The sequence below is a fragment of the Marmota monax genome, unplaced genomic scaffold (genome assembly GCF_021218885.2).
Source record: "Marmota monax isolate L192 unplaced genomic scaffold, Marmota_monax_Labrador192_F-V1.1 WCK01_AAM20220418_F8-fsc00022, whole genome shotgun sequence".
NCBI classification, from domain to species: Eukaryota; Metazoa; Chordata; class Mammalia; order Rodentia; family Sciuridae; genus Marmota; species Marmota monax.
Genome location: NW_026695215.1, coordinates 14585175 through 14612656, shown reverse-complemented (window position 1 = coordinate 14612656; position 27482 = coordinate 14585175). Strand labels below are relative to the sequence as shown.

General features: G+C 48.5%; 1 protein-coding gene across 1 annotated transcript in view; it reads left to right on the top strand.

Moving 5' to 3' along the window:
• Positions 1 to 9218: 9218 nt before the first annotated feature.
• Positions 9219 to 27482, top strand: part of Grk7 (G protein-coupled receptor kinase 7) — a 34607-nt gene continuing 16343 nt past the window's right edge. Inside the window, exons 1-2 of the mRNA XM_046431300.2 lie at positions 9219 to 9938; positions 11568 to 12005. Coding sequence (XP_046287256.1) covers positions 9342 to 9938; positions 11568 to 12005 — 1035 coding nt within the window. The 5' untranslated portion in view covers positions 9219 to 9341. The remainder of the gene's footprint in view (positions 9939 to 11567; positions 12006 to 27482) is intronic.

Sequence of the window (27482 nt, the reverse complement as noted above, 5' to 3'; positions counted from 1 at the left end):
ACCAATCTACAGCTTCTACAATAGCCATCACTGAACTGCTTGCAGAACTTGCCTGGACACATTGTGAGCTCACCTGTATGCATTGTGAACTATCTGTTGGTACAGCGAATTGTGGTAGTGCTGGAGTATTTTTGCTGATGGTGTCACCGGTGGTACAATTTTTCAAAGGAGCCCTCAATTGGCTTAATGTCATGGCATTTTGCATCCTCCTCTACTAGTGATGGTCTAAAATTTGGGGGCCAACAGAGGTGAGGCAAAGAACCTCACCCCCCCACAGGTGCAAAGGCCTATCCACAAGTATGGCTGTATGCTGGACCGGTAGTCAGTGACGGGTATGATCCAATTGCAGTGGTACCAACCTAAGACAGGAGGCTGACGCCTAGAGGTCAGTTCATCCGATGACGGGTAAGGACCATATGTTGAATTGGACTGCCTAACAGGCACGGTCCCTAAGCCACATGCTTGTTGTTTAAACAGAGAGGGGGAGATGTTGAGAGCCACAGCCAAAGGGGCCCCAGCAAACTTCCAGCTGCCAGCAAACTTCCAGCTGCTGGCTGATGATTGGCTCACAGTGGCCCCAGCAACATCTAGCTGATTGGCTCCTCTGCGGTGATGCTCATTGGGCTGTTTCCCTGCCCTTTCAGACCACGGAGCTGCTCATTGGGGGACTTTTTTGGCTCCGCCCACGTGACCCAGCCAATCGGCCTCAAGAGCAGGAGGATTGTGGGAGGTGGAGAGAAGCTTGTGTGGGAGAGAGAGGCTTGTGGAAAGCCAGTGGTGGCAGTTGAGGCTCTGAGGGTTTTTCCTGAGAGGCTGTTTTGTTTGGCGTGTGTGGTTCTAAAAATAAAGTTAGTTTCTTTTGACAAGTGGCTCCTGATTGTGCCCAGCCAGACTGCAGCAGGGGGCGACATGTTTAATTTGTTCATTGTTTGATTTTTTATTTTTATTTTCTTGCAGGGGTGGAGATGGGGCCCAGGGCCTTGAACATACTAGGCAAGTGCTCTACCACAGACATACACCCCAGTCCTTCATTTTTTCTTATAATTCCCTATTAACTCAATTATTTTTATTCTCCACCGCAGGTGGGAAGAAAATAAAAGCATTTTAGAAGCAGACTTGACCGAAATTTGTAGCAAACTCTTAATGCTTCTCCATGGAAGGATACAAAGTTGTGCTAGTCAGGTTTTTGTAAAAGTGACAAAATACCTGTCACAAACAACTTAAAACAGAGGAAAGATGTATTGATTTATTTTGGCTCACAGTTCAGAGGTTTGGGTCCAGGGTTGGCTGATTCCTTGGCCGTGGACCTGTGTGAGGCGGAGCATCATGGAGGAGAACGGCTGGGGTAGCAGGGCTGGTCACCTGGTAGCAGCCAGGAAAGGAAAGGAGGAGCCAAAGAGAGGACACAGGACACGCCCCCAGCGAGCCACTTCCTCCAGCAAGGCCCCGCCTCCTACAGTTTCCACCGCCTCCCAATAATGCTATCAAGTTATTAATCCATCAGAGGATTAATCCACCATCGAGGTCAGAGACCTCATGATCCAATTACTTCCCCAAAGCCCCACCTCTGAACATGGCTGCTACATTGGACACCAGTGAGGTTTGGGGGACATTCCAGATTCAAATCATAACAAAAATGTTTTATGTTCTACTAAAAATAACTTGGATTTTTATCCCCTCATTTCATTCTTCATAACCACAAAATATTTTCCCAGATAATTCCTACATCTGCCCCACAAATCAAATATATGTTTTATGGAATTTATTTTGCGTTTTCTTTGCTGAAATGGTGTTGTTTAGTGTCCTGTAATAAAATCTCTCATTTCCCACAGAAAGTCAGAATCTTTAAATCTCGTTGTGGGGACACAGGCAGTCCATTTACTTTTGTACATCAGCCACAACTCATTTCCAAGGTGACTCTCTATCAAGAAGTATCCTCCATTTTCTTCAAATGTACCAATTGCTCTTCTCCCTCAGCTATGGCAAGAAGAATACCCTGTGTTATTGGGTGTGGGCGCCATTCAACAATTAGACTCTTGTTTGGAGAGGAAGATGTTTATGTTGTGCTATCTAAGATCCCCAGGTTCCATATTTATGAATGTAATTTATGATAGGAATGAGACCCTTTAAGCAGATCCACAGATTTTTTTTTTAACCCCCTACTAAAACACAGGCAGGGGCTGGGGATGTGGCTCAGTGGTAGAGCGCTTGCCTAGCATGTGTGAGAACCTGGGTTCGATCCTCTGCACCCCATAAAAAAATAAAATAAAGGTATTGCATCCCAACTACAACTAAAAAATAAAATATTAAAAAAATAAATAAAACATGGGCAACTTCTACATTAAGTAGCCTCAAAAAGCAAAATTCCTCACCATGTATTCTTGGTATGACTTGTAAGGAAGGCCAGGCTTCCTGCTGATAAAAGGATTTTTTTCTTCAGCTGCACAGTCATCGTCTGACTGTTGACTAGAGGGGAGCTGAACTTGAGGCTTTGTGTCATCTGTGACACCATGCGAGACTTGGAACTAGGGATCTGCTGTTTTAATGGAAACAGCACAAGAACCATTTGTAAGTACAATTCCCATCTTCTTTCTGTGCCAGACTGGATTCTTTCACCTCCCAAGCTGCTCTGTGTCACACAGAGAACAGAGTGAAAATCGTACCCTGAGTTCCTAGTCCCAAAGTGGGACCCCAATCCCAAGTTCTAGTCCCAAAGTGAGACCCTGAGTTCCTATTCTAAGAATAGCACTTTTTTTTTTTCCCTGGTTTCAGGTTTAGGCAAGATAAACAATAAGGTCACAGGCTTTCTATTTAAGTCTGCAATTGCCTGGTAATGATTGGGATTAATAGAAAAATGCTTGATTTTTAACTGATGTTTCCCGAAAACTAGGACATCAGTTGCATCCTAATGGATGCTCCCATTGGACTTGGTACTGACCTCTGGGATGGCTTTAACCATGTTTTGTGGTTTTTACATTAAACTAGACTCTTTTGCCAGGCACAGTGGTACACACCTGTAATCCTAGTGGCTCGGCAAGATCACAAGTTCAAAGTCAGCCTCAGCAACTTAGCAAGACCTTGTCTCTAATAAAATATAAAAAGGGCTGGGGTTGTGGCTCAATGATTAAGCATCCTTACGTTCAATCCCCTGTACCAAAAGACAAAAACAAAACAACACAAAACAAAAACTGAGCTCTCAAACACACACAGCCCTTGTCCCCGGCCATCTCTGCTCTCTTGTTAGGACCTGAGACTTGCCCTTCACCCTCCAGCCTGTCCTTCCCCTGTGCCCTGAAGGCCCCTCCCGCAGTCTTCTCTGGAACCTGTGTGGTTTTTCTCTTATATTTTTACCCTGCCCTCCACACTGCATCCTCTTAACATGCAGAGAGTCAGACCAGCAATTTTTCTCCTCTCCCCACATCCCTCCAGCTGCCACCTCTTCAAGCCAGCGCTCTGCCCACAGCCTATGTGTCCGCATCTTCCCGCCTCCCTGCACAGGCTCCAGTCAGGCTTAGGAGCCACGATGACACCCAAAGTGTTCCTCTCCAGAACCTCATGATTTCCATCTCAGCCCATCGATGTCATTTCTTTATTTTATTTTATTTTTAAATCACACAATGCCTTTACTTTATTTATTTTTATGTGGTGCTGAGGATCGAACCCAGTGCCTCACGTGTGCTAGGCGGGTGCTCTACTGCTGAGCTCCAGCCCCAACCCTATTAGTGTCATTTCTTTGTTCTCATCTCAGGGACAGGCTTCTTGGCTCTCTCCTTCCCAGCTTCTCTCCCACTTCTCTGGCCATTTCTTTTCAGTCTCCCGGGCTCCTTCCCTCCGTGACTGCTGAATGTAGAAGTTCTTCAAGGTTCCTTTCTTGTCCCACCTCATCCGTCTCTGGGTTTTAATACTTACATCAATTATTACTCACGCCACTGCCCCTGGTAGAGGTGAGCCTCCTCCAGACCTCCTCTCTGAAGTCCAGGTCTGTATATCCAGCTGCCTACCCAACAGCTCCACTTGGATGCTTCAGGCACCCCAAACTCCACGTGCCCCAAACTGAAGACAAACCAAGCCTTCTTCGAGATTTCCCTTCTCTTGGTGAATGAGACGACCATCTTCCAGTGCCTCCAAGCTCCAATCCTGTCCCCAGAGCTTATCTCCCTTGTCCTGAGCCTCCAAGTCACAGCTCCTCCCATTTTGCCCTCTGAATGGTTTCAGAATCTTCTGCGGCCATCTCTGTCACCTAAGCAGCTGCAGCTGGATGTGCGGCTGCCCATCACGCAGCAGCCACAGGGTCCTTCTGAAATACAAATATAACCATGCTGTGTGGCTGAACACTCCTTGTTCTTAGCAGAGGGATGGGTCCTTTAAAGGGTAGTTTGGTGCATGATGACATGGGAGTTGCACTGGTCAGATCCTCTTTGTGCCACGATACTTTCTCTGACGGTGGCCCTCTCTGATCTCTGTCCCTGGGCTCACCCCATGCAAGCTCTCAAGTGACCTTTCCCAACCAGATCCGGCCAGTGGAGACAGGTGAGAGGGCATCTCTCCCTCTCTCTGCGTCCTGTGGTGTCTCTGGGGGAGGCTGCCTCTCCTCCGCTATTTCTGCTCCCACCAACAGCCTCTCTTCTGTGGTCCCAGGTCCTACCGGACAGCCCCTATGTGCCTTCCCTGTGGCTGCCATGATGAATCTCCAGAGTGGGTGGCCCGGAAAACTGAAAGTTATTCTCTCACAGTTCAACACCCGCAGCCCCACATAGAGGCGTCAGCAGGGTGAGTCCCTCTGCAGGTCTGAGGGTGACTGACCTGTGTGCCCTGCCTAGCGGCCTGGCCTGCTGAACACCCTGGAGTTCTTTGGTCTATGGCAGCATCACCCCAATCTCTGCCTCTGTCTTCATGGGGCATTTTTCCCCCCTGTGTCTCCTCTGAGTCTCTGTTTCCAATCTGTCCTTTTTTCTCATAAAGACACCATCCCTTGAATTTAGGAGCCACTCTAGTCCAGGGTGACTTCGTCTTAACTTGATGACATCTGCAATGTCTCTGTTTCCAATTAAGGTCACACCTTCATAGGGACCAAAGATTAAGACTTGAACACAAGTCTGCCTGCTGCAGCTCCTGCTGTGGTTCCATGGTCCACTGACATGGCCAGTGGACTCCTCTTTCTCTGTGTCCCTCCAGCCATGGAGTGGGAACCCCTTTCTGCTAGAGCTAACTTCTGGGCTGCTTTGTCAAGGCCTGTTCGGTTCCGCAGCAGATCTAACAAGGTGTGCAAATACTTCCCCATGTCCGACTTCCTCTGTTGAATTAGCTGGTATTTCTGACAAGACTTTTGGGGATGTAGTTCTGATATACTACATATATGTGTATTTTTTTCTTTGCCAGGCAAGGTGGTGCACACCTGTATTCCTGATGACTGAGGAAGGCTGAGGCAGGAGGATCACAAGTTCAAAGCTAGCCTCAGCAACTTAATGAGGCCCTAAGCAAAAAAAAAAAAAAAAAAATGAAAGAGTAGGGATGTAGCACCATGGGGTTTAATTTCCAGTACCAAAAATAAAATAATAAAATATATAATTTTAAAATGCATTTTAAGATATAAACTTGTTATACATTTATATATTGTTCATTACTTTTTAACTATTCTATTTTCATTATATTTGCTTAAGAATCTAGAATAGGAAGTATAGCTTGGTGTGGTGGTGCATGCCTGTAATCCCAGCAGCTTGGGAGGCAGGGGCAGGAGGATCTCAAGTTTAAGGCCAGCCTCAAGTGAGGCCTTAAGTAACTTAGTGAGACCCTTTCTCAAAATAAAAAATAAAAAAGGCTGGGGATGTGGCTCATTGATAGAGCGCTTGCCTATCATGGGTGAGGCACTGGGTTCGATTCTCAGCACCACATATAAACAAATAAGTGAATAAAGATCCATCAATAACTAATAAAAATTTTAAAAAAATAAATAAATAAAATAAAAAAGGCTGGAGATGTGGCTCAGTGCTTGGATTTGGGGTCCAATCTCTGGTGCCAATTACAAATCTAGCCTTACTGATTTGTTTGAACAATTAACCTTAGGATGTATTTTAAAGTAAAAAATCCCTAGGAAAAAAGCAAATCCAGCCTGCCCTCTGACTAATCATTAACCTAAAACATTTTTTTATGTTTATTGTGTTTTCAAATGTTGTGTTATATTACAGCATTTTAAAATTATGAACGTGATATCATAAAATAAGCTTTTAAAATTTTTTTTATAGTTGTAGGTGGACAGCATGCCTTTATTTGTTTAGTTTTTTATGTGGTGCTGAAGGTCGAACTCAGTGCCTCACACATGCTAGGCAAGCACTCTGCCACTGAGCTACAGCCCCAGCCCCATAAAATAAGCTTTAAATGAGGCAAAATGGAATGGAAGATCTGAGCAAAGAGAACTTTTTTCCCTTTTCTCCAGGTTATAAAATTGGTCATAAAAATAATAACATATTATTTTTGCCTTCTACTATTATAAAAGTTATGATTTCCATTCAAAATGAAATATTTCCTGTTTTCATATGAGTTGAGTCTTCTTTTTATGGTAGAATGCAGTAAAACATTTAACTGCAATAGTTTGTGGTTTCAAATCTTGCATGTCATTCAGTTAATCTAATCTTCCTATTTTGCAGCTCCATGGACACCAATTATTTGTATCAAACACTATTTTGGCACTGAATTATCTAAAGAGCTTACCTAAAAAAAAATAAAACCAACATTTATTATTTCTATTTTACTTATAATGAGATTGAAACTCAGAGAAGTTAAATAACTTGCTGAAGAGCACACAGCTAAGAGCCAGGATCCCTCCCAAGCAGTGCTGGACTTAGTACTCATTACTGTCCCACCGTATTTCCAAACCAAATTTCTTGTACTTTTCCCCACTTAGGAATCCTATAGTTGTCTCTGCTTCTAAGATAAGAATTTAGTGCCTTTCTTTAATTGGACCTAGAATTTTTGTTTCATTGAGTTGGGAAAAGCACCAGGTCCTGTTGTTAGCCATCACATAAATTATTCCATCTTGTATATACCTCCCTATGATATCAGATAGGTCAAACTTTAAAAATAATGATGTTGCACTCAAAATTACCTGTAGGCATCATACTGTCATTTCATAACTTCTACATTTTGTGCCAAATACTATTTAAACTCTTGCCTCATTGGTCAGATAATTTATTTAATTAATTAGTTTATTATTTTGGTACCAGGGGTTGATCTCAGGGGCACTCAACCACTGAGCCACACCCCTGTCCTTTTTTGTATTTTATTTAGAGACAGGGTCTCACTGGGTTCTTTAGGGACTCGTTGAATTACTGAGGCTGGCTTTGAACTCTTGCCTCCGCCTCCCAAGCTGCTGGGATTACAAGCGTGCACCACCACGACTGGGCCTGAATATAAATTATTAAAGTTAATTTCACCTGTTTGTTTTTATTGTTTTAACGTGGCTACTAGAAAATTTTAAACTACATTTGTGGCTTCTTATAACTCTTTTGGACAGTGCTAGATTAAGTGATTACTCAGACATTAAAAGGTAATAAACTAGTATGGGTGGAATCCAGCGGTTCCTAGTATATACGTTCATCAGGGAAGGCAGCCCCCCCCCCAGTGATAAGGTTAAATATCTGTGGTGACAATTCTACCGTTTTCTCAAAGTTCATCCGTCGGGAAAGGCGCTTTGTCATCAGAAGAAATTCTCAGTCTGATTTTTCACTACCCAGAAATGTGGACCCAGGGCAACATGTCAAGAGCAAGGAAGGGCCAGGGTTTCTTGTGTGTGTTTCTGAGCAGACGGCATAATCAGAGCCATGGTCACCCATGCCGATCATCCGTCCCTGCAATAGAGGCGATCACTTACAAGCGCAGCGTGCAAAGCCAAAGGGCACCCACGAGTTCATTACATAATTCTCGGGAGCATGAGGCCAGTTGTGTGTCTGCCCTGGGAATGGTCGGAGGCTGACAGGAGGGCCAAGGCAGTGACGATGTTTTGACAGTGTGTGTGCTAGAGATTGTTTGTTTGGAAAAAGACTGACCCTCCTCTAGTCTCTCTCTCTCTCTCTCTCTCTCTCTCTCTCTCTCTCTCTCTCTCTCTCTCTGTTTCTCATCTTCCATGTAAACACATAATACCAAGTGACTTTGTTTCTAAGCTGCCTTAGCCTTGCTTTGCAAAGAAAAACCCTGAGTATTCTTCCCTGTAAGACACAGTTGTTATTTTTAGATTGCAGGTTCTTAGCCTGATCTCTGTCGACATCAATCTCTGTTCCTCCTGAGGTCGCAGCCAGTGACAGCTCAGCCTGGTGTGTCCTCCATGGAGGACAGCTCCCTTGCTTCCTAAGGCAAAGATGCGGTGGGACCCCTGAAACTTCACTGCTCAGGCATCTGCAGGAAGACTCCTTGGCATGCGGAGTCCACTGGTGTGACTGTCTGTGGGCCAGTCCCTACCGCAAGCCATGAAGCTGCTGTCTGTCTTTGGGGTCATAGAAAATTCTTGTTCACTCAGAGCCCGTACTCCCAGCAGACTCCAGCTCTCTATTTCAGGAATGTGGCTTTTTCTGCTTATGTCACTTAATGGTATGTTTGGGGTCAAGATGATCCTCCTCCAACCCCCTTGTTACACAAGGTTTGTCAGGTCACCAACTCTTGGGAGCTAATAACCAAGCTATAGCTGGAGAATTCCTGCAGGCTACTCAGGGTGCATCTGGTATACCCCAAGATCCACAACTTGAGTCCCAAGACCTCTGGGAACATGTCTGAGGACCCAAAGCTCCCAGCATTCCCTTCTGTACCCTTTTCTTCATGTCAGGCTGTGAGACACCTGGAGGAACCCTCTGCAAGGCTGCTCCGGGAGTGCCCAGCCGGGGCCTGGTGGGAGATGATGTTGTAACTTTAGCAATCATTCTCAACACTGCAGCTCTCAGGATAAGAAATGAGATGCCACCTGACTACTACTCACTGCTTTTGGAGGCTGGTAGCTGAATGTGGGGGGCACAGGGTGTGTGAAGGGCCCATGGTAACTGGGCCAAGTGAGACCCGGCAGTGGGCAGCTGGCCCTTGCAGGTGTGGGCAGCTTTGGCCTTGTGGCTGGAGGGTGACCTGTCAGGTGGAGATCCCACGGCCAGCTATACATAGCCAGCCAAAGCTTCTTACTGGAGGAACGACTTTCTGCCTCCTCTGCGGGTCCCACCCGAGGCCAGAAGGCTGCCCGTAAATCCCCTGGAAGTCAGTTAGCCCCAGAAAGCAACCGAGTGTGGCGGCCACAGACCCGACAGTCCCCGAGCTGCCCTGCGTCCTTCCTCGGCTGTCCCCGACAGCGGGAGCGCCCTGCCTCAGCCATGGACATGGGGGGCCTGGACAACCTGATCGCCAACACCGCCTACCTGCAGGCCAGGAAGACGGACTCGGACAGCCGCGAGCTGCAGCGGCGCCGTCGGAGCCTGGTGCTGCCCGGGCCGCAGGGCTGTGCCGAGCTGCGCCAGTCGCTGTCCCCGCACTTCCACAGCCTGTGCGAGCAGCAGCCCATCGGCCGCCGCCTCTTCCGAGACTTCCTCGCCACCGTGCCCAAGTACAGCGAGGCCGTGGCCTTCCTGGAGGACGTGCAGAACTGGGAGCTGGCCGAGGAGGGGCCCGCCAAGACCAGCACGCTGCAGCAGCTGGTGGCCACTTGTGCGCGTGACCCGAGCCCACAGTCCTTCCTCAGCCAGGACCTGGCCACCAAGTGCCGAGCCGCTGCCACGGATGAAGAGCGCAAGACCCTGGTGGAGCAGGCCAAGGCGGAGACCATGAGCTTCCTGCAAGAGCAGCCGTTCCAGGACTTCCTGGCCAGCCCCTTCTACGACAGGTTTCTGCAGTGGAAACTCTTCGAGATGCAGCCCGTGTCCGACAAGTACTTCACCGAGTTCCGAGTGCTTGGGAAGGGCGGCTTCGGGGAGGTGAGTGTCTCCAATACCAGGCTGCAGGGGGGTGGGGGGTACAGAGGATGGAGAGGCCGGTGGGGTGGGGTGGGGTTTTGCTATATATATATATATATATATATATATATATATATATATATGGCAAAATATTTATTTATTTATTTATATTTATTTATTTAGAGCTAATTTGGTGCCAGGTGGGGAGGTTTCCCAACCCCCTCCCCCCTCCCCTTCTTTGATGGCCCTATGACACAAATACAAACTCGAAAGAGAGAATACCCAAGAGTGGACTTGACCAAGAACCTCGATCATGGTGGCTACACTGGAAAATGACAGCCACATGACAGGGGGGCCTCCTTCCCCTCAGTTGTGATGATGGACCTAATTTGAGAAGAATGGATATCTAAGCACCCAAAGGCCTTCAAGTCAAGTCCAGAACCTGCTTTGCACCACTGCCGGGCCCTTCTTTTTAAAATAGAAAACCTTTTTTTTTTTTTGGAAGAAATGTCCTTAAAAAAAAAATCTTTATTTAGTTTTATGTGGTGCTAAGGATCCAACCCAGTGCCTCACTCACACGTGCTAGGCAAGAGCTCTGCCACTGAGCCACAACCCCACCATTTTTGATGTAAAATTCACATAGCATAAAATTAACCCATTTTAAAGTGGACGTTTGGTGGCATTTAGTGTATTCACCATCTTTAGCGACAATTCCCCTGGCCAGTTCCAGGACATTTGCATTATTCCTGTACCCATCAACTGCCCCTACCCCACCTCCTCCAGCCCTGGAAACTCACTCTGCTGCCTTCAGGGACTTGCCTGCTCTGGACATTCCAGATAGTATGTGATCCTATCTGCCTTTTCATTCAGCATACCATTCTGGAGGTTACTTTGCATTGCCGCTTGTAGCAATTCTGGCGGAATAACATTTCATTTCATGGATATACCATGTCATGTATCCTTTCATCTGTTGGTGGATACTTGGGTGGCTTCCACCGTTTGGCTATTGTGCGCAGTGCTAGAATGTCCAAGTATCAGCCTGAGGATCTGTCTTAGTGTGTCATGGGTATATGCCTTGGAGGAGAATCCGGGTCATGCAGGGATTCTGTGTTTAACCTTTCCAGGAATCAGCAAACTCCTTCCCACATTTTACAGTCCCACCCATATTGTTCATTGCTCCAGGGTTACTATTTCTTCACATCCTGCCACAGCTTGTCATTTCTTCATTTTTTTTTTTTTTTTAGTCTGGCTGACCTGCCCAGGTGTGGTGGCGCACACCTGTAATCCCAGCAACTTCGGAGGCTGAGGCAGGAGGATTGCAAGTTCAAAGTCAGCCTCAACAACTTAGTGAGGCCCTAAACAACTTAGCAAGACCCTGTCACCAAATAAAATAATAAAATGGGCTGGGGATGTGACTCAGTGGTTGAGAACCCCTGGGTTCAATTCCTGGTACCCCTCACCACCAAAAAAGTATGGGTGACCTAGCCAGGTGAAGTAGGGCCTCCCTATAGTACCCTCGCCATCTTGAGAAGCCTCTTCCTTAAAGCTTCCCTCTTCTCAGAAGCCTGCCATCCAGGTCCTCCACGGCCCTTTGAGGTCCCCTCTCCAGTGCCACCGGCTTTTACGTCTTCCCCTCCCCTTCTCTCTCAGGTGTGTGCCGTCCAGGTGAAGAACACGGGTAAGATGTACGCCTGCAAGAAACTGGACAAGAAGCGGCTGAAGAAGAAGGGTGGGGAGAAGATGGCTCTCCTGGAGAAGGAGATCCTGGAGAAGGTGAACAGCCCTTTCATCGTCTCTCTGGCCTACGCCTTCGAGAGCAAGACCCACCTCTGCCTGGTCATGAGCCTGATGAACGGGGGAGACCTCAAGTTCCACATCTACAACGTGGGCACGCGCGGCCTGGCCATGAGCCGGGTGATCTTCTACACGGCCCAGATGACCTGCGGGGTGCTGCATCTGCATGGCCTCGGCATTGTCTACCGGGACCTGAAGCCCGAGAACGTGCTCCTGGATGACCTCGGCAACTGCAGGCTGTCTGACCTGGGGCTGGCCGTCGAGGTCCAGGATGACAAGCCCATCACCCAGAGGGTGAGTGGCCACCGCGTCCCAGAGGAGGGGAGAGGGCTGTTCTGCCCCTGGGGCTAACGGAGCCGAGGACTTAATTCTTCTGATTTCCTTTGGGTGGTCACCTTGGATGGAGTGAGTAGAGTAAGAGAATGAGCTTAGCGGCTCTTTGGGGGCAGGGGAGCCTCCTTTGCAAGCTGGGGATGATCCAGGTCTCCATGGTAAGATGAAAAGAGCCGAATCGGCAAAGTCCAGGTGTGTGCCATCAAGAACCACCCCACGGTGCCAGCAGGGCCTCGCTTTCCTTCCCAGAAAATAAAGGGCCTGGAACCCTAAAACTCCACCATCCTAGTAGGTAGATTTTAATAGGGTGTTAAATAGAAGCAGCTCCTGACACCCAGTGTATTAAAAGTAAAATGTTCCTTTATTGTTACCGAGTGTGGAACAGGGTGATGTTCTACATGAGAAGAAGGTGGAATTTTAAGTGAAAATATATAGAATAGAACAAAGGCAACTAATGTATATTTTTGGTTTGGTTTTGTTTCCTTTTTCTGGTGCTAGGGATTGAAGCCAGGGTCACTCTACCACTGAGCTATGCCCTCTGGCCCTTTTATTTATTTTTTTAAATTTTGAGACAGGGTCTCACCAAGTTGTTTGAGGCTGGCCTCAAACTTGTGATCCTCTTACCTCAGCCTCCCTAGTAGCTGGGATTATAGGAATACATCACCACAGCCAGGCGACTGATGTCTATTTTGATTAATTTCAGTTGAGGTGACTTGTTGAGAATTCTTTGGTGAAGAGGGGAATTATAATTCAGTAATGAAACTGTGGTGTCTGTGTCAAACAATAGGATTGAAGAAGCAGGGGATATTAGAGATCCGATGAGATTCAGGGGCCTACTGGGTATGAGGGTGAGGGGAGAGGAGGCTCTTGTGCTCTAGTGAGCAGCAGGAACAGAACGGTAGGTAGACTGGCGTGTTTGGTTGTGATCCTTTTGTCTCTGAGGCACCCGTAGCTTGGTGGCTGGAGATGTTCAGGGACACTGAGACCTGTAGATCTGGTGCTGTAGAGAAAGACCTGGGTAGACACGGGGTCATCGTGGGAAGCAGCAGTCACCACAGTCACTTGAGAAACAGGTGGGGAGGAGGACCAGGGACATAAGTTGAGGAACATGTAAGGGCTGTGGAAGAAGAGCAGCCATAGTGGGTTTCAGCTGTGTATCATAGGAAACCCAGTGGCACACACAAGCCAGGTTTATTTTTCTTATGGAACAACTTGTAGAGATAAGAAGTTTCCGGCATTAATTCAGCAACTGCAGGATGATCGAATCCCTATCTCTAGAATTCTGGCCTCTTCCACGTGTTGCAAGATGGCTGCTCTAGCCCCAGCCAGCAGGACCATCTTCCAGGCAGGAGAAAGGAACAAAGGTCAGAAGTAAACGGGCATGCACACACCAGCGGAGTGTGCCCTCTCTTAAGGAGCTTTCTTTGAAGCCCATCCAACAGCTTCCACTTTGATCGCATTGGCTAGGACTGTTACCTGACAACCCCTATCTGCAGGGGAAGCCAATAAATAACATTTGGAGGGGCTTGAGGGGGGTGGTTCTAGTTACTAAGGAAGAAGAGGGGCAGGATGTTAGCCTCCTTGGGACCTGAACGTGTCCCTGAACATCTCCAGCCACCAGGCCACAGGTGCCTCAGAGACAAGAGGATCACAACCAAACACGCCAGTCTATCTACCACGGAAATGGGAATGTCATGAGTCTACATCAATCGATGCATGAAAACGGAAGTGTATTCACTCATGGTTTTGAATTTGCAGTGTCAGTTTTAGGGAGTAGAAACTCCTTTTGAGTGTTCCGGACACAGGTCATGCTAAGTGTTGCTCTATCTCTACCTTACTGGAAGATTGGGACACACACACACACACACACACACACGGCTTTGTCCTTATAAATCCCTTCTCAGTCTTCCTTGGGCTCTGTGCTGGGCCGAGAGAGCATTTAAGAATGGTTCTTTCACCGCCTGTCTGTCAAGCTCTCTGGCTCTTTTGGAACCTGAAGGAAGCTGTGTGCCCTTCAGCACTATCTGCCTTAACCAGTGAGCTCAGTGGAGAGGGGTACAGCCCCGAGACCTCTGCCCCTTTCCCTCTGCTGCCCTTCTGCCCCATGAAACCAAGGAGTTTCATGCTCTAGTCCCCAGGTCTGCCACAGAAGCCCAGGGGGCCATGGATAGCAAGATTGGAATAGGAAAGTGTGGCCTCTTCCCTGTTCACCCCTCCACAGAGCTAAGTAAACCTCCTGAGTTCCAAAGTATTGCAGCTCCCAAGGGGATTTTAGGGTCTTTTTAAAAATACACCTTTATTTTTATTCATTCATTTTTATGTGGTGCTGAGGATTGAACCCAGGGCCTCGTACGTGCTATGTGAGCGCTCTATCACTGAGCCACAACCCTAGCCCCTTAGGGTCTTTATATTCAGAATATTTCACAGACAAAATGAAAAATGACGCATTTTCAGGGTGTCTGTAGTCACATACACTGAGCTGTGACGTCAGGATTCTATGTGGAGGACTGGGTGGTGGCTGCTGGCTCTCCAGGTGACAGGCTCACATGGGAGGAAGTGTGCCTGGCCATGGCGGTCAGCATGTACCTTGACTCTGCAGTCCTTCCAGAAAAGGAAGGGCTTTGTGGCTTAGGGAGCTGGCTAGCTCCTTCCCATTCAGGGGTTCGGTCAGCATGTAAGTTGGGATCTCTTCTGCCACGTGACACAAGACTAGAGTCTGGTATGGAAACTCAGTGACTTCAGGGACAAGCTCTGTAAAGGTCCCTTGGCCTTTTCCTTGTCACAAGGTGGCTTCCAACTCCCAACACTGAGGCCAACTGATCCGTTGATGTTAAAGGACTTGTCCGGGTGGGACCAACACCAACCACACCACAGGAGTCCTTCCAGTACGGGTCCAGAGGTCAGAGATAGCGAAAGTCAGAAACTTAAGGCATGAGGGGCTGGCTTCAAAGATGGATGGGGCACATGGCAAGGAGGGCAGGTGGTCCCGGGGGCTGAGTGCTGCCTCTGCTAACAGCCAGCAAGGACATCACAGTGACAGCCATCACTGTGTGAGCCTGGGGGAGGCTCTTGAACTCCAGATGGGATTACAGCCTGACCGACATCTCAATTTCAGCCTTGTGAGACCCTCACCAAAGAGTCCTGCCCTGCGGCGCCCGAGCTTCTGACGTTCAGAACAGAAAGCTAATAGATGGATGCTGTCCTGAGTTACTAAATTCGTGGCAATTTGTTGCACAGCAATAGAAAATTCATATGAATAATTAACTTAAGGAAGGTAGCCAGGGGAGAGAGATTTTTGTATGCTAGCAATCAAAATTAGTGATGAATATACCAAGGTGCCGGACAGGGCGAGGGGATGTTCTCCTTTCCTATAGGATCAGAACTCATGCCATCTACTGTAATAGGACTGGGGGTTAGAATAGGATGTGGAACTCTGGACCTGACTCTTACAAGCTGGAGAGTCTGCCCCAGATATGAGCTAGACCTCCTGCAGGGACACAGACCATTCCAAGCTTGTGGGGATAAAGTGGTTTGGCTATCAATCAGTCTGTAGGCAGTGGGGAGGCACAGAGATGTTTTAATAGGCAAGTGGCACAACCAGAGTGAGTCTGCCTGCTGCTGCCTGAGGAGAAAGAGATGGGTTGAGAGAAAGGCAATCCAGCAAGAGTCACCGTAATGGTCCACCTGTGAGGTAATGGGGAGCTGACGTCAGGCCCTGGTCTCTGAACTGTCGGTGTCCCCTGGCTTCTCACCTGGGCTCCATCAAGACCCAGATCTTTACTTACTTCTCTTAAAATGTGATTGTCCTCAACAGCGTTCGGGGTGCATGGACCACCCTTTTTTTAAATATTTATTTTTTAGAAGTAGTTGGACACAATTCCTTTATTTATTTATTTATTTATTATGTGGTGCTGAGGATCCAACCCAAGGCCTCACAGGTGCTAGACGAGTGCTCTACCACTGAGCCACAACCCCAGCCCCTGGACCACTCTTCAGATTATGTTGTTTTCTGCCACGTGGGGTTCCTTGGCTGCTGGTGGGTGGACACTAACACAGGGAAGTACTTCCACTGAAAAAGGGGCCAGGAAGCTCTGTCCAGGCCTGAGAAAGACTAGGGCCAACTTGCAAGGGGAAGGCCGGTGCTCGAGGTAGCCTTGGAATTGAAGTCCTTGGAGGAAAAACTTGTAAAGTCAAAAGATTAACATGTGGAATAAGTTCCTATGATTTAATGTATTACCAGTCGGGGTTCTTACGGCGTAAAACTAAGTCACTTAAGAAAACGAAGCTAATGCACTAAGAAGCCCAGAGGCTTAGCCCGTTCCCCGTGTCTGAGCAGTGTCCCTAGGAATCCCCAGCCCGATTCCCAGATCCAACTCTCTGTATTGGCCTCACTCCCAGGCAGACCCTCCCCCAGGGGGCCACCAGCAGCTCTGTCCTCCCCACTGAGCAACCCCGCTGGAGAGAAGGCACTTCTTTGGGCAGCTCGGTCAACCGCCCAACTTCAGTGTCCAGAACTGCCCTGCCTGTCCCTGGAGCCAGAGGAAGGATCTGTCCTACCTCAATCTCATGGATTGAGAGCACAGTAAATGTATTCTTCAAAGAGAATCAGGATGGGAAGATGAAGAAAGGGGCGCCCAGGAACACAAACGGTGACTGCCCCCAGGGACTAATGACACTAAATGGTCTGAAAAGTTTAGAAATGTCTGACTCCTTAATCAAGGGATGATGGGGTCTAGGACCTTTGCAGAGAGGCTCTGAGTGAAGTACTGCTATGAGGCCTGTCTTACAGGCAGGGAAATTGAGATTTAGCCAAGAGACTCACCCACTGCTATTATGGGATAGGAGTCCAGGTGCCTCAGATTCAGAAGTGCTTCCTTTCCACTGTACTGAGTTCATGCACCAAGGCAGAAGTGGCCTGTGATCTCGATGCTATAAAAGGCTGGCCACTGGGGGAAACTCAGGCAGAGGCCCTGTTGGCCTTAGCACCATCTTCTCAGAAACCTCTGAGCCAAGAGAAGCAAGTGAAAGAAGAAGTAAATGCACAGGCCAAAGTGCAAAAGAAGAAAGATAAAGCAGAGGTCCAAAGAAACTTCTAGACTCATGCCCATGGAGGCCAAAGGAGCAGAAGTAAGGAATTCAGGAGGCTGGAGGCTAGAGGCTGGAGGCTGGGAGGCTTGGAGGCTGGGAGGCTGGGAGGCTGGCGCAAGGCTTGGACTGCATGCCCCCGTCCACAGCCTGTCTTTAGCAGATCTCGAACTTCACTGCCATCCATCACTGAGACCACCTCTGAGAGACCCACCTCGTTCACACCAGAACAGTCCCTGTTGGTCCTTGGCCCTGGCCCTGTGACTTTCTGGACTAGTTCTCTTCTTGGCTGTGGCCGAGTATAACACATGTACAATAGATTATCTGCTATTTTAGCTAAAGAGTGTCTTTAAAAAAAAAAAAAAATCTCATTATCAAGCCAGGCGCAGTGGCTTAGGAGGCTGAGGTAGGAGGAGTGTGTGTTCAAAACAACTTAGCGAGGCCCTAAGCAACTCAGTGAGACACTGTCTCTAAATAAAATAGAAAAAACGAAGCCGGGGTGTGGTGGCTGGAGATGTGACTCAGTGGTTGAGTGCCCTTGGGTTTAATCCTCAGTACCAAAAAGAAAACCAAACCTCATTAGCATATTGTCCCAGTCTGGCCTGATATGGACACTAACCGAAAGCGTAACTGAACCTCTGGCAAAGAAAGATTTGAGAAATGAATGTATCTAGGGCAGGATGGGGACAGGTGACTTAGTTTTACGCCGTAAGAACCCCGACTGGTAATACATTAAATCATAGGAACTTATTCCACATGAGAGCCAGGCTCCCCTCTCCCCAGGCACAGCGTAATTAAACGTGGTCCCAGCCACTGTCTACACCCACTTGCATGAAACCTGATTAAGTGCTTCTGCTCATGTTAAGCTGACATCTGCACACATACAGTAAAACTGGCTCATCAGTTTTTAGAGATTCTAGGCAAATAAAATAGGAAATTGGGTGGTGGGACTCATTTTGGAACTTTTCAAATTCAGCATTCTATTTAGAGCACCGTGACCTTCAGATTTCATGCACTGTGAGTCATTAAAATTTGCTATTTTGTAAAGGATAGGAAGGAGGCCCAGTGCAGTGTGGTGCACGCCCATAATCCCAGTGGCTCAGGAAGCCGAGGCAAAAGGATCATGAGTTCAAAGCCAGCCTTAGCAACAGCAAGGCGCTAAGCAACTCAGTGAGACCCTGTCTCTAAATAAAATACAAAATAGGGCTGGGGATGTGGCTCAGTGGTAGAGTGCCCCTGAGTTCAATTTCTGGTACATCCCCCTCAAAAAAAAAAAAAAAAAAGAATGGGAATGAAGTTAGAACAGTGACCCCAAAACTGCTGGCACACATCTATAATGCCAGCAACTCAGGAGGCTGAGGCAGGTGGGTCACAAGTTCAAGGCCAGCCTCAGCAATTTAGTGAGGCCCTCAGCAACTCAGACTCTTTCTCAAAATAAAAAATAAAAAGAACTGGGGATGTGGCTCAGTGGTAGGGCACCCTGGGTTCAATCCCATACCAAAAAAAAAAAAAAAAAGCAAGCAAAACAAAACACCTCATTATGTGTTTTGTTACCTTGCCCTGTCTTAAAACCTCTGACCAACTCTTCATGTTCAGAGGATAAAGAGACACAGAGGTCAAGTATTACATTTATGTTGAAGCCTCTTTTGTGCCAAATAAAATGCTAAAGACATAGTGAGTAAGTGATCTCTAAGAAAAAAAATCTCTGAATGTGTTTCCTCGAAAGTTAACGTCTACATTCAACACAAACATCATGACTGTGCTAGTCAGTTTTCTTTTGCTGTGACAAAATGCCTGAGAAAAGTCTTGAAAGGAGGAATGGTTTATTTTGGTCATGGTTGCAGAGGTTTGAGCCCATAGTTGCTGGGCCCTGTTGCTCTGGGCCTGTGGCAGCACAATGAATCCTGGTGGCAGGAGTGTGTGGTGCAGGAAGACTGCTCACCTCATGGGGGTTGAGAAGCAAAGAAAGAGAGGAGAGGCAGCCCGAGATCCACTTCAAGGGCACGCCCTCAGTGACCTAACTTCCTTCCACTAGGCATCACTTCCTAAAGGTTCCACCTACTCCTGATAATGCCAGAGGCTGGGGACTACATCTTCAGATATGGACCCTTGAGGGACATTTAAGATTCAAGATATAACAATGAACCTGCCCTGAGATTTTTTTCCTCCTTGAGAATTTACTTTTGAGAACCAGTTTAAAAGCCACACAGGAGAGGAATTCTGATTACTTCATAACCTTTTGATCTCACCAAAATAATTACCAAAATCATCAATCAAATTTAACTTATACTATTGAACCCAAGGCCTTGTGCATGCTAGGCAAGTGCTGTACCACTGAGCTATACACCCACCCCAATTCTTAGTAATTTCAACCGCTACAAAAATTTCAAATGTATTCTTATCATATTTACCATCATAGGAAGGTATGGTGGTATATTCCTGTAGTTCCAGCTATTTGGGAGGCTGAAGAAAGAGGAGCATTGGAGCTCAAAAGTTCGAGGCTAGCCCGAGCAACACACTGAGATCTTATTTTCTAAAAAAAAAAAAAAGGGGTGGGGGGGGTAATTTCACAATTAAGGGCATTCACAAGTATTTATCACAAAGGCTGGTGTGTAGCTCAGTGACAGAGCACTTGCCTAGCAAGCACTAGGCCCTGGATTCAATCCCCAACACCACATACACACATACACACAAATTACTAGTCTCAGAATATTTTGCTGTTGCAGCACTGGGGACCAAACCCAGGGCCTCAACAAGGCAAGTGCTCTACCACTGTGCTACATCCCAGCCCTCAGAATTATTGTTAACATTCTTTCATTCAAAATGCCTTCATTCACTCATTTGCTCACCATTCATTTGAGTATTTATCACTTGACAGAACAATAAGAAAAATAGTAGACATGATTCCTGCCCTCAGGGAGCTTACCGTCTAGTGGGGGAGATGGAACTGAATAATCATTCAAATGAATGCAAAGTGTCAGTTCTGATACAGGCTAGGGAGACGGGATACGTGGGATTCTCTGAGGAGGAGTTGATTTCATAGGTGAGGCTCAGAAAGTTAACCACATGGGAAATACTTGCCATCAGAAGGACAGAAGGGATTCCATTCAGCAGTGTCGTTGGATGGGAGCTCAGAGTGGGTTCCCTGGATCAGACAGATTTCCACAGGGAAGGTTTATTGGAGAGCCGTTGCATGAAGCGCATCCATGAGGAAGGCCAGGCTGGGCAGAGGGAGAAGCTGAACCCCAACGAGGGAGAACCAAGACCTTAACCAATCCTCAGTGAACGCTGGAGTTGGGGCAGCCCTTCAGAGTTGCCTCAAATCAAGGTGGGGTCCAGGGTTTGGTATCCCCACAGGAGTCCATCACTGGTCTTGAGGCCCTGAAAGGGCTGGAGCCTTGGGAGACAGGTCCCTGCTGCAGAGGGCAGTTCCCAGGAGGGTACAGCTGTGAGCCCTGAGTATTCAATGGCCCTGGCCAGGCCTGGTGACAAAATTTGCAGAGCTGAGTGCGAAACAAAACTGCGGTGTCACTCATCTGATCCTCAGGAGAGAGCTCTCTTCCCGGATTGGCAAGCAGCCATGGTGTCTCTCATTTGCTGTCTCTCCTCATACTCCTGCAAGCTGGGGCGTAGCTGAGCAGGTAGAGACCATCACAGTTGCCCCAGTCCCACTCCACAGCTGGATCTGAGGAAGCAGGTGCCTGCCCTCAACCCGCTGCATGCAATCCAGTCCCCACTGGGTCAAAGCAGGCAGCAGTCCCTGGGCTAGGGCTGGGGAGGTGGGGAAGCAGATGGCCAAGAACCAGCCCTGGGAGCCCAGGAGCTGGTGGGAGGTGGCGGGACTGTGTGTGAGCCATGGTGCCCAGTTCTGGCACATGCTCCATCATCTCAATGGACTTTAAAAAAAAGCACAAGTTCAAGGATAAATTAGTACAGACGTCAAGACCACCAGTGCACAGCTTTGAGCCCCAGCGTAGAGATGCGTGTGAGCACAGGGCCCCCCTTCCAGGACTCTGGAAGCTGGCCTGGTCCAGCAGCTGGCTGTTAGGGGCTGAGAACCGGAAGAGGGGATATGGGCAGAGCAGCCACTACCAGCAGGGCAGAGCTTCTCAGGCCCTGGGAACAGCCAGCACAACTGTCTGATGTTCTGGGGAAAAGAAAGGAAGCCAAGAGGTGAAGGACTGGTTTGGAACAGGAGGCAGCGGGGCTGCCAAGGCGCTGGAGAGGTGGCAGGGCCAGGCGGAGCGGGCGGAACAGGCCCTGGTAAGGTGCGCTGCCAGCCTTCAAAAGGATTTAACCAAGGGGGTAACATGCTTAGAATTTTGTTTTGAAAAGATTACCCCAGCTGAAGTGAGAACAGATTAGAGGGGATTTAGGTGGATTGTGGTCATCTGTAATCCGGGGGAGAGAGGGTGGCAGCCTGGCCACAGAGGAGCAGTGGAGACAGAGCACAGTGTTCGCATTTGGGAAAGATTTCAGAATGAGTGGCCTCCATGGTGGTCTAGATATGGGGTTAGGGGAGAGAGGGTGTCAAAATTTGCAGAGCTGAGTGCGAGGCCACGTCACAGGCATAGGCCGTGAGTACCCAATAGGGAGCCAGGCAAACAGATCCATGGGACTTCGTGAAGTTCCAGGAGAGCTAAGAGACTGACAAGCACGTGGGCAGAGACAATATAGTGTGGTCAGGGTCGTCTGGGTGGGAATATAGGAAGGTCACTCGGCCCATGTGACATGGAGTCACAGGATCAGGAAGGGCTTACAGGGGGAAATGACAACCGAATGCAGATGCAGAGGGCAAGGAAGAGCTAGATAGATGATGAGAAAAGAGAAGAGTGGTAAAGGGCTCAGTCACAGTACAGAACAGAATGGTTCTGCAGCTGCCTTGAATGCAGGGTTTTTCCCTTCCACACCAAGTAAGCCATCGATTCTTCAGTGGGCATTAGCTGGTATCCCCTAATTAAATTGTTCTGACAATTTCTACTTGATAATAATATCCCATGGGATCTGGCTCAGCCCCAGGACTGCCGGTCCACCTGCAGATGCCAATCACAAACCTCAGGTTGCTTGGCGGTGCTTCTGAGCAAACCACTAGAAATTTGAGTCCCCAGACAGGTCTCGCTGGGTCCCTATCCAGTCTGTCCAGGAAGCACAGTTACTGGTTTGTTATAGAGGACATTCCAAAGGATACAGATAAAGAGATGCATAGGGTAAAGTATGGGCAGAGGGACCAAGAGCTTCTGGGTCATATCAGGGCATGCCACCTTCAGGAATCTGCACGTGTATTCAGCTATCAGGAAGCTCTCTGAACTCTGTCGTTTTGGGTTTTTATGGAGACTTCATTGCACCAGCGTGATTGAAGCATGGAAGACCACAGTGAAATGTGATTGGACAGATAGACTGGGGAGGGACCCAGCGAGACCTGTCTGTCCAGATTCTTCAGCATTCCTTCCTCATAAGTACAGGGCAGGATCCTTTTTGAAATGAATGACATTTTTTATCACCTACTATCAGAAAAGGTGGGTCAGAGGTTGTTGGGTTTTCTTTATTTTTGCGGGGGGTGGGGGTGGGCGGGGGGTGAATTGGGCCTTATGTATGCTAGGCAAGTATTCTAACACATCTCCAGCCCTAAAGAATTTCATAGTGATCAGCAGCACTAAGGCAGGGATGGGAGAAGATGAGAGTTTCTGTGACCTTCCTTAAGGAAGAAGTTTTGAATCCCCAAACAGGACAAAAACCAAAGCAAGACAAAAATCATCCTTGAAGGACAATCAGAAAGAGGGAGTTAGGATGAGGTTAAAAATCAGGGGAGTGAAGCAGAGGCTCTTGGAGCTGGGTAGGCAGGCATGTCGTTCCATGACGCTGCAGGAGTAAGAAGAGATTGAGCCAGGAAGCCCGCAGGGTGCAGAAGGAAGAAGCAGTCATGTAAGAACACAGGCCAGGGACCAAAAGTTAATTCATCATCAAATCTGCTACAGACACACGTTGAAACTCAGAGTCCATTTCAATTACTGGCCATGAATGGAATATGGTCCTTGGGGTCAATGAGATAGAAAGAGCCTGAGGTTCTGCCACTTTCTGTGGCTGCTGTATCCAGATTCTGATGTGCAGGCCTGTCCCTCACATGGGGCACCAGACCAGGGAGGTGGGGTTCTGCAGGATGGCTGACATCCAGCTGGGGCTCTGTGCACCAAGCCATTCAGAGTGAGTGCCTTCTAATCAGCACGGACATGCCCAGCATGCGCCAGGCAAGTCAGCACATCTTGAGCCTGGTGAATCCTTACTGTCTGTTAGGGTTGATGAGGATGAAGAAAGAAGGTAGGGCCAGGGGTTCGGCTCAGTGGTAGAGCCCTTGCCTAGCATGCTCCAGGCCCTGCAAAATGACTGCACAAGAAACCACGTTCTAGACGCTCAATCGCAGTCTCTGCTGTTACAATCCTTTATCTCACTGTGGCTGCTCAGGACTTTGCTCCTGTGCCTTGTTCTCTGACAGGCACAGGGAGCCAACAGGATCCTGGGGCTGCAGCTGAGTGGGTAGCTGGTGAGGGAACCTCCAGGCGGAACTCAGGCATGGCAGTTGTCTTGTGTCCTCACGGCTACGGCTACTGGCTACTACGTGGGTTTTCATTTGTGGTTTAGGAAAATATGCGTCAGCCTGCTGCTGGGTAGAACATCCATACCCGGCAGAACACACAAGGGCAAGAATAGTTGCTATCCCTGATCTCAGAGATACGCCAGGCCCTCTCTTTCAAGCTGATGGAGTCAAAGCCTTCTGGGTTTTCTGTCTTGTGTCCCTGCCCTGCCTAGAGCCACCAGAATGGAGGCTTGGGGACAATGTGGCTAACACCTGTAGCACACCATGGGCCAGGACTTGGGAAGGCACCGATCACTCTAATGTTCATCACAATCCTTTGAGGTAAGGGAGGCTAAGGCTCACGGAGGTTGAGTGACAGGCTAGGGGCACCAGCTAATAATTGGCAGAGCCAGTGCCAGAGCATTTCACCCGGAAGGGTTGGGGAGGGGGAGTGGGCTGGAATCACTGCAGAAAGCATTACTGCAGGCACCCCTTTGGGGCTCTCTGAAACAGTGTCCTCCCAGGGTGTCAGAGATGACAGGAAGCCCCTCTGGCCCGCAAGTGCTCCCGGCCCAGGAAGTGGCTGGCAGAAGACAGATCGTCAGGAGCAGAGTGCGAGCCCCCGGGGTCTGGGAAGCCTGGGGCTGAGCACGCGGGCGGAGCCTCGAGCTAAGTCCCCTGGAGTCCAGGGCAGCATTCCTCCGAGGTCTGCAAAGGCCACCGCTTAAAGGCGCAGAGGAGCAGCTGGGAACGAGAACAAAGCGGCCAGGCCCCCCTCGGAGGAAGGAAGGAGCGAGCCCCAGGAAACAGCTGAGAGCGCTAAGCTCAGCTTGTTTTTTTCCTCTGCTCAACAGTTCTCCTGCCACGGCAAACAAAAGATGTACATTCTGATTCCCTCTTCTGTTTGGATTGTGCTGTCGACTGGATCTGCTTTGTGATGAGCCGAGGGGAAGAGGCATCCGCGGGCGACTTCTTGCTCCGTTGGCCAGTGCCGGCTGCCCGCGTGGCGCAGAGCTGCCTCCTCGGCCTCTCCCTGTCCCTGCCCATCGGTGTCGTCCGAGCCAAGCCGGCCTGGCCGCACCGGAGGCCCCCTACACGGGGCATTTCTTTTACTGATGGAATCTCAAGTTGCCCATGTTTCAGGTTGAGAGCTGGAGGTTGACTCGTGACCTTGACCTTGAAGGACGCGGACACACGCGCACGCGCACTTTTTCATGGATGTATAAAACTGTTAAGATGTGAACTGTGCCCTCTGGGCGCCACCGAGGCCCCTCCCTGTTCCTTCAATGCCGAGGTCCACGGGTCCTCTGGTTCAGAGCCACACTGGGGCTGTGCAGAGTGCAGAGTCCACCCAGCCTGGGCACTGCCACTTAGCTCCCAGCTGAGAGTGGCAACAGACCGTGGAAGCCAGCGGTCACAGCAATGGAGGCTTTATCTGTGCAGTTGCCTCTAGAATAGCATTTTTTTTTTTTAATAACTGGTGCTGAGGATCAAGCCCAGTGCCTACACATGCTAGGCAAGGGCTCCACCACTGAGCCCCAGCCCCCAGAATTGCAATTTTAATCCCACCTAAGGTATGCATCTTTCTCAAAAAGGCAGGACACCTGTGACAGGAGTCCCAGATGGAACTAAGCAATGCACTTAAAATTCTGACCTAGAGGGACTTCTGGCCACCCCATGGGCGGTGGGGGTGTGGGGGTGGGATCCTGAAAGAAGGACATAGACATTGCCAGGCTTTCTAAACCCTGTGAGTTCTGAGGCTGGATGTACTCTATTTTGCCTGTCCAGGTGTTGACCATGTGGGGCTGCCAAAAGGCACACCATAAAACCAAAAGCAAAACAAAAACGAAGCAAAGGAAAAAAAGAAGCAGATAAACCCCACAGACAAAGTCCTCCACTAAGAGGTCTGTGGTGGCTGACTCGTGGGTGATCCCTACAGTCCTGATAAGGGCAGTTCTGGTCACATGGGCTGAAAGAGACTGTTTTGGTGTCACAAAGACTGATGTGCAGGGCCCTTTGTCACTCCAGGGGTTAAACTGAGCAGGGAGAGGTCAGCGTGGTTGGACCTGCCCCATGCTGCCTGGCGCGCTCTCCTCCCACCCCACTCGGAGGAGGCAGTTCACAGGCCGAAGACAAATGGCATAAAGGGCAGGCAATTAATTTTTTCAGCTGGAGGCTGAGATGGAATGTGGGTGCTTAGCGTCTGGCATGCGCCTCTAATTCCATTCTCCTCAGTGAAATACCTCCGCTCTTCAAGGAGGTGGTGCCCTTCAAAATTCCATGGCTGACATTTTCTGTCTTTAGGACCAAGAGGTAAATTTAGTCCCGAAAATTATTTGGAATGAATCTAAAGCTTCTCTGCATATTGTCTCATGCTCTTTCCACTACGGCATCAGGGGACCCGAGTGCTGTACAGATGGCCAGCCAAGTCCTGTATTTCCTTGGGGAAGGAGGAGCCTTGTCCCAGAACATGGCTTACTGTCTGGTCCCCATGTCCCAGAAACCTCGGTCGGGTGGAACAGTCCTGCCAACCTGAAGAGTATAGAGACTTCACAGGGGCAAGGGGCAGGGAAGCACTTTAAGCAAGTGCTAAGGACTTAGTACTTGGCAGACAGGGAAAGGGAAGGAGTGGTCACTAAGAGGGAAAAAGTAAATCCTGAAAGAAACTTGGAGGGAGAAGAAAAAGCCACTTCACCTTCTTCCACAGAGGCAGTATAATGTAGTGGCTAAAAGAGCACATCGATTGGGGCTAGGGATACAGCTCAGTGTTAAAACACGTGGTTAGTAGGGGCTGGGGTTGTGGCTCAGTGGTAAAGCACCTGCCTAGCATGTGTGAGGCACTAGGTTTGATTCTCAGAACCGCATATAAGTAAATGAATAAAGGTCCATCAACATTTAAAAAAATATGTGATTAGTATACACAAGGCATTGAGTTGGATCCCCACCATCGCAAGAAAAAAAAAATTAAAAAGGAAATTGCACACCTGTGTTTGAAACTTAGGTGGGTGACCTTGGACAAGATTTAACATTTCTTGGTTCATTTTTCTAATCTGCAGAATGGGGAATAAAATACTTGTTATCATATAGGACTTGTTATGAAAATTAAAAGAGAAATTCACATAAAGCACTTGAAAAGATTTAGCACGGGACAAGCACTCAGCAGTGCTGTCCATCATCATCTCTAACTTTTCCCTTAGCATGTTGTGCAATCCTTGGTTCTTGACAAGGTATGTGGTCCACTTTCACCCTATACCTCCTACTGAGCATCCGATGTTTATCTGGTATCCTTGTTGGTGATTTTAACCCTGAGTCACCCTTACTTCTGAAATTTGCTGTCTGCAAGAGGCCCATACACAGAGTAAGTTCACACTGAATGTTGCCAGGAAGCACTTCCCCATGGCTACCATTGTAACTTCATTTGGATGTTGTTAGAGTCTTTCTTCTTGTCTTTCTGACCCCAGCAGAAGAGAAGGAACCCCAGAGAAGCTTTACCCAGAATGTGAAGTCCAACTGAGAGCTGTGAGGTGTGAAAGACCATGTACACGAATGTCCTTGGCTCCTCCCGGTCCCAGTTCCCCAGCAGAGGGCAGGCAGGCTGGTATTTTCAACTGTGAGTCTAACAGAAGAGGTCTAGGGATGCTCACAGGAGAGGCGCCTCTGTGAGATGGTTTGGCAGGCTCACCAGAAAGGAGCCCAGTTGCCAAGCTGGGTCCTCATCTAGCTTCTAATCAGGTTTTTGGAGTTTCACTCTCACATGTGAACAAAGAGTCAAAAGATCATTT